Raw genomic sequence first — 7,715 nt, 5'->3', positions numbered from 1 at the left:
GACAGACCCCTTTCTTGATTTTGAACCATCCAGTGTCTCCCTGCTCTGTTCTGACGACTGCCTCTTGGTCCAAGTATAGGTTTCGCATTAGCACGATCAAATGTTCTGGGATTCCCATTCTTCTCAGAGTCAGCCACAGCTTGTTGTGATCCATACAGTCAAAAGCCTTTGCATAGTCAACGAAGCACAGATAGACATTCCTCTGCTATTCTTTGCTTTCTGCCAAGATCCATCTTACATTAGCTATAATATCCCTAGTACAGCAACCTCTTCTAAATCCATCCTGCACATCTGCCAGTTCTCTGTTGACATATTTGTGGTCTTTTCATTGAGACGGTAACTGAGAAGAAGAAATATAAAACATAAGATGCCTTATTGTGTTGTTAAAATCAGCTTGCCATAGGTATCTCAGCGTGTAAAGACTTCACCTAGATATGAGTGTTTTATTGCAACTAGTCTATGCCAAGCCCTGCTGTTAGTTTTGCTGTACTTATCCAACCCACTGATGTTAATTTTCTTTATATTCTCAGGTTTGAGCCTCTTTTTTTTTATTATTTTATTTTATTATTTGTGTGTATGTGTACCATCAAATTGGATCTGACTCGTACAGGAGATTGCCCCTCCTTCTCCAGCAGAGCATCTGGTGGATTCGAACCGTGCGCCTCATGAGATTGCAGTACAGCTTCTTGTCGAGGTTTGAGCCTCTTAACTGAGTGATTTGGGGAAAATTTTGAGTTAAACAGGGAGCTCTGATATCTCATTCCATAGGACTCTGCTAATGCAAAGGCCTTGCCTCTCTGGCAGTTTGAAGCTATCAGGAGAAAGATGAGAAAACTCCCCTCGTGCAGTTTACAGCTTAAAACTCCCCTGGAGGATCAGGCATGAGTTGGTTCCAACACTGTAGCAATTACTTTGCTTTATTTTACTTGAGTTAAATAGTATTTCAAGGACTGGTTTGTTATTTGTCTGTATTCTGGCCACCTGCAGAATTTTGAACATTGTATAGGTGGGTACAAAGGTGTACAAAGTTGCACAACCAGCCCAAAGGAAGGCAGTTTGAATTCCCCAGCTTTTCTGCCGGAGAAAGTTGAGCAATCTCTTCTCACACAATTTAAGTCTCTCAAAACCTATTGATGGGTCAGCTGTGATATGGTTCTGTTTCAGCGACATAGATCTACAACAACGGAGTTAAGATAAATGGTACCTCATCAAAATCTATCTGGAAAAATCACACACACTCCAATTTGTGATCTCTTGCCAAAACAATTTAATGACTGTGGCAAAGGAACACATTGATGGAAGCCAAATGTAGCAATGGCTAGCTAAGAAGAAACCTAGAGAAGTGTGGAAATGAACAGCCCTTTTCTAGGATTTGACCCCTCACCTATGCCATCATTACAGGCAGCCCATTTTGTTTCAGAGCTCTGTCTTATCATGTGTCTCCTGTACCAGGATACAGAGAAACCTGGGAAAAATTTGTATTCATTTGTTAAAATGAAAGACATTTGTGATTACACAAAATAAGAACTTCAGTTCCACTGCCATGCAAGTAGTCCAGTAGTAGCCTCAAATACCTGGGCTCACTCCGTATTCTGGCTTCTGGTCCCCATCGTGTTGACTTTGTCCTCAGAATTGTGTCCATATTGATAGCTGCTGCAGACCCACACAGGCTTTGGTCCCAGGACTGGAATAGGGTTTGACATAACTTTTCCTGGGGTCCATCACATGCTTTCCTTTGTTCAGACAGCTATGGGGTTGAAGGGCTTTAGTCTGGAGGAGCAGCCTGAGAAAGAACAAAAGCAAAGCTGTGTTTTGAAGTTTTAATAATACATCTTGGGCATTTGATGCAAATGAAGTGGCTGCATTTTTAATTATGTAAATTTGAAGCATCATATATGCTAAATAGTATGTATAACCTCCAAAGCCAAGACATTCTTGAAATATATGAGAATTCAAGGCATGGTTTATTTCCCTACTTCTCTAAAGAATGTGGGGGTATTTGACTTTTCTCTAATTTGTACCTTTTGCATTTGTATATGCTGAACGTTTTCTCTAACATAGCTTCTGTCTATAGGATTCATTTCTTTTTCATGGTTTATTTCTTTATACCCATGACCTTGGAGCATCCTAGATGCTTAGTAAACACTGTTGACTTAACGAGTGTAGTGCTCAAGATATTATTTCTGCACAGAATGTTCCTTCCCTCAACATCCTCCCTAGCTCAAAACTCTATTCCTGGTGAATCTAGTTTATCGTACGACTTTTGCAGACCTTTGCACGAATGAACCAAACACCAGGAAGTGAGGAGGAGGAGGGTACTGTGGAGAGAGTGTTAAGTTGTGAGCTCTGCAGAGCCTAGAGAGCACGTAACTCTTCTCCTTTCCTCATTCACGGCCCTGTTTCTTTGCGTTTGGGTTCTCCTCTCAGCATTAACACATTGAAAGAAAAAACTAAATGACAGGTTGTTGTTCATTTGATTGTCTTCGAGTCAAGCACTACTCATAGCGACCCTATGAACAAAAGGCCCGAAGCCACTCTACAACTATTGATATTTATCAAAGTTCATAGGATTTCCCAAGCCGTATTGTTTAGGAAGTGGATGCCAGTCCTGCTTCCAAAACTGACATATACTGGCATCAATTTGTTGAAGGTGTTAAAATGGCTTTACTGCTCATTATGGTATGAATCTTGTTAGGAAAACTATAAGGTTAGCACCCATGGAAACAGATAGTTGTCTGGTAAGCTTCTTAGTAAACAGTTTCTAGCTTTGTCATGTCAACCAAATCCCAAGGGTTTTGGATCCAGGACTTTCTTCCTTTCTGGATTCAGGGCTTCCTTTCTCTGTTTACTGTGTGATTAAGTTGTTTTCTTCTTTTAGTTCTAGGCAGCTTTTGCCATCCGTGTGCGATAGCACTGGTGGTTCATTGGTTGACTTCTCACCTCTCTTGTAGGAGATCTGGCTTTATTCCTGGCCAGTGTACCTCATAGACAATCACCACCCTTATACAGTGCAATGATCAGAATAGATTTCAATGTAACTTCCAGGCCAAGAGCAACTAGGAAGAAAGGCCTGATGATCCACTTCAGAAAATCCACATGGACCACAAAGGCTCATTCTATAAAATGATTGTGAGGGTGACACGGGGCTCTTGAGAGTTTTCTTCTTTCACGCACAGGGTTAGTATAAGTAAGGGGCCAACTTGACAGCTAATTACAGCCATTCCCAGTATAAACTGCACTTTTCTCTTCAACCCTGTTGGCCACTGAAAAACTGGTTTGCTCTGTAGAATTGATTATAAAGATGTTTTTCTCTCTAAATTCATTATCTGGGCCCTAGTTTATGTAACATCTTCAACTCCTGACTTTGAACTTCGTCTTTCTGAATTTAGGTATACAACTACCTCTTAGTCTTCTCATTCTGGGCACCATTAGCAACATTTCTACCATATTCACGGTTTGCTGTCTTCATGTTATGACCACATTTTCCCCCACGTTTTTTGACAAGTAGAGAATCAACTTTGTCTACCAGTTTTTGGTTATGACATAAATACATTTTGCCATGCAGTGAGGAGAGTTCTATTCATTGTGTATAAATAGCTAACATTGATCTAGTCACTAGTTTTCAAAGACTATTTTTTTGGTGTTTTTTGCATTATTCTGTTAATTCCCCCACCCCCACCCCCTTAGTGATCTTCCAAGGTATGAAACTGAAGCAACCCAGACATAGTGGAAGCTTACATAAATAGGCTTTTTCAAAGAGATGTTTACTTTTAAAGGGAAACTGACAAAATTGAACTATAATGGGTTTATGACTGTAATCAATCACTTCTCATTCCTTTCAAGTTATTGAAACAGACCTTTGGTAATGCATTGCGTCTTGTTATTAATGGATTAATATATCAGTTTATTTATACATCTATCCATCCATCTGTCCATCCTTCCATTTTATCTACTCCTTTCTAATAAAAGGTTGGAAGCCAATCCATGGCACAGTGCTGAAGCTCAGAGCACTATGAGTGTGAGGAAAGAAGTATGATATCATTGTTTTTCTTTCACAATCCTCAAATTACCTGTGATGTGCTTAAGAGATTTCATTCATGAAACAGAAAAAAAAATTAATTATTCACAGTACGTTGGTGTGCTATAAAAGTCTAATTATTTGAACTGTAATTTGTTCAAATAGCATCTGGTAGAAAAATACATCAGGCATAATTAATTGTTTTCAAGACGTGGTCTGGTGGATCTATCTGCAGAGGACAATTAAAAGGAGTAACAGGAGGATATTGATTGCTTTTTTGGGGGGGGGAAGATTCACCATTTCTAAATGTTAGCAATCGAGAGAGAAAAATTCCCACTTGGGAAGAATGCTTTGCAGGTTGCTTCCCTGCCAGGTGTTTGACATTGAGCGGAGCGTAAGATGAAGGAAGCTTGTGGCAATCTTTGGGAATGGCAGACTCCAAGGACCTCGCTTCCTGCTGTGAAAGCTCTTCTTTTTAAACTACACCAGTTTCAGTGGGGATGTTCCTATGGTCTCTGTGTTACTTCTAGTTAAGACCAAAGTTTTGTGTATTTTGGTTTTTATTTTTCCCTTTGAATCTGAGATACCTAAAAAAAGAAGATCCTTGCCTACTAACAAAATAAATTTCACCTTGTTGACAGTGAATGAGCTGCATGTCCGCAAACTGTTAAGGGGATTTAACTCCACTTATTAGAAGAAATAAATGTTGCAGTTACTTTCTTTTCTCTTTGCCTCTTTTAACACTATGAATGCTATGGATATAACTTATGATCATTCTAATTTTTTTTAAAATCCAGATAATATGATAGTTTTCTTTGAGATTACCCATATTTTCCCCTTTCCCTTTTCTCTCTCCTTGACCTAGCAGCAGGAAGCCTTTGTTTGAGGTGTTCATCTGGAACAACTTTTCCACACTTGTTTTCATGTTCTGTTAGATTACAGGGCAGCAGGCCTACCTTTGAAGCCCCTTTCTCTTTTGTTTCTTTGCCGTGCACTCCAGTAATTAACTTTGTCCTTCTTTTATTTGTTCCAGTCAATCGCAGGCCACTCTGCTGAGCATCTTCTCCCAGGAGTACCAGGTTAGAAGTTTTCTCCTTTGTGAGGGTTGACAGGTGCCTAATTGAATGATGAATGTCCCTTTATTTCTTTGTAATTGAACTGCCAGCTCTCTGATTGGGTTGGAGGATGTTCTCCTTTCCACATCAAGCACCGCCTGCGTCTCAGTGGAGGCCTGCCAAGCCTACCCATCCATCTGTCTAATAGCATCTAGCCTTTGCTTATTTGGTGGACCTGTAATAAATTATGCTAAACCATTATTATTCTGACAATAATAATTTCCCTGTGTTGCGTGGTTCCATGTGCTAAATGTTTGCTGACTTGCACTGTCAGTGCCGCTTTCCATTGCTGACAGAGATGATGATAAATGACCATTGCTGGAGTGGCAGAAGGCAAGAGAGGCAGAAAATGGAGTCATTTATCATGAGATGACAGGTGTCAGTCAAGTGGCAAGTCTCTATGGAATTACTTTTTGTAGTTTTCAAATAAGTTGTTTTTAAGCAATGTTCTTCCTGGTTAAAAATGGCAATTGGATTGTAAAACTAGAGTGCAGGGGACTTAGATGGAATTGCATCGAGGGAAAATTAATACAAAGGTTGAAAGAGGGAGCAAGTTTTTCTTTGCCCTCTGCAACCCTAAGCAAACTTATTTAGATTCAATTACTGTGACCCTGTTGGCTTTTACATATATACTGTACCCTGTGGTACAGTCTGAAGACATACCAACCAGGCAATGGAGATTAAAATGCATTGGTTCACGGAGTAGGTGCGAAAGAAAATTTCTGCCACCACCCAAATCCCCAAACTGTTATTTAGTTTGCCCTACATATAAGACATTGGGATCAAGAAATATGTCCTTTTTGCTCTTGAACCTGATATGTGACACAGCTTGAAGATCTTTTGTTTTGTTTCAGAAACATATTAAAAGAACTCATGCCAAGCATCATACTTTGGAGGCGATTGAAAATTATTACCAGAGGTATGACCTGCCTGCCCCACTAGAGGGTATCATAATACCTATTAATTGTAATAATAATTATGAATAAATTAGATCATTAAATTAATTTTCCATATAATAACTCAAGACATTGTGTTTTGGGTATATAAGGTAGTATTGCAGGTGTTTTTGAGTGAGTTTTCAAATGCTTTGTTTTAAATAGTCAAAGGGTGTGATGAGATTGTCTTAACCATTTGTGTGTGTGTGGTGGTGCATTGCCCAAGTGTCTATGTAAATGCCATATAGAAATAGTATTATGACATTTCATTGTCTCTTTGAAATTTAATGCCTGTATTATATAAATGGATATATCCATAATGCATATATCTACATATATATGAGTACAAAAGGTCTAAGCCCAGTTTTTAAGTCAGCAAGTTGAAAAGATATACTAAAAAATAAGTTTAGTTATTTTAGAAATTATAAAAGGATGTTTAAAATAAGGGCATATACACAGATATAGAAACATATGATTATAACATTTTAAAAAGGGTCTTAACGTTTTTCAAAAGAGTGTGTTGAGTATTAAATCAACAGCCTAAAGTCCAGGAAATATTTTTTATTTTGATATTTTAATTTCAGCTTCACTTATTATTGTTTTTAGGCTCTTCTTTTCAAACAAATAGAATCTTTAAATTAGTCTGCTTGGTTGTTAAATTATAAAATTCGTATTATCTTTTTAATATAACTGAATAATTTATAATGATAAATGATAATGAGTTACATTAGGATTTGTTGATTAATTCCATTCAAGTGCATATAGGTGAATTCTATAAACTTTTGAAATATGTTCTTAAATTATTGTTTGAGATTAACATTTATCAATGGTAAGAGTGTTGGTACTGACTACAAATGAATGATTTTTATGTATAAAAATTTTATGAATAAAATAAATACATGGATAAGATATTGGTGTCACTTTTCTCTAAAGACCTTTATTTTTCAGTTGAGAAATGTTTATTTAAAAGTTATAAAAATAGATTTTTAAAAACATTTGCCATACCATATGAGGTAAAACAATATGCTCTACTCTTAGAAGCAGTATGTGTTACAAAAAGACAGACATACACATGTACACACACGACTTTATGTCTTGAGTTTTTCTCTAAACAAGTTTTTTTAAAATTTGAATTGATTTACTCAGAAAGCATTATCTCTTTGGTGAAATTGGCATTTAAATTGAACTCATAACTCAGATTATACGTTTAAAGTTAACAATGGCTCATAAAGTTCTCTGAAGTCAACTGAAACTTCGGTGGCCATCAGACTTTCAAAAGCAGTAGGCCAAAAAGTATTTATATGGATAAAAATACCTTCTTTCTTGTAAATAGCATGATTTTAGGTCATCCATTAGAAAGTATGATTTTGTGTCCAGATTTTAGAATCATGTTAACTTGAAAAAAAATTATTTTAGAAGGCTAGAAATGTGAGGCCCACTTAGGGACTGACAGTAGACATGCCCTCTGGAATTCATTTCCTTATTTGAAAAAGGCAAGTTTTAATTTGATGATTTCTGAAATTTCTAGATGCAGCTTTAAAAAATCTTCACCTGATTTCATTAAAAGTAAATTTAACTACCCTAAAGAAACTATAACCACCACCCAAGCAGATATATGCCCACCCATGTTTATTGCAGCTTTGTTCA

At 37.2% G+C, this 7,715-nt stretch overlaps 1 protein-coding gene across 1 annotated transcript in view; it reads left to right on the top strand.

Annotated features, from left to right (window-relative positions):
* Positions 1-7,715, top strand: part of LOC102845519 (chromosome unknown open reading frame, human C15orf41) — a 318,114-nt gene that overhangs the window by 74,953 nt on the left and 235,446 nt on the right. The window contains exons 2-3 of the mRNA XM_006883042.1: positions 5,052-5,097; positions 5,988-6,052. Of these exons, the coding sequence (XP_006883104.1) occupies positions 5,052-5,097; positions 5,988-6,052 (111 nt within the window). The remainder of the gene's footprint in view (positions 1-5,051; positions 5,098-5,987; positions 6,053-7,715) is intronic.

The sequence above is a fragment of the Elephantulus edwardii genome, unplaced genomic scaffold (assembly GCF_000299155.1).
Source record: "Elephantulus edwardii isolate Elephantulus edwardi_28Jun2011 unplaced genomic scaffold, EleEdw1.0 scaffold00026, whole genome shotgun sequence".
In the NCBI taxonomy this organism is placed as follows: domain Eukaryota; kingdom Metazoa; phylum Chordata; class Mammalia; order Macroscelidea; family Macroscelididae; genus Elephantulus; species Elephantulus edwardii.
The sequence above is the reverse complement of the archived record's forward strand: the minus strand, read 5'-3'. Positions and strand labels throughout refer to the sequence as shown.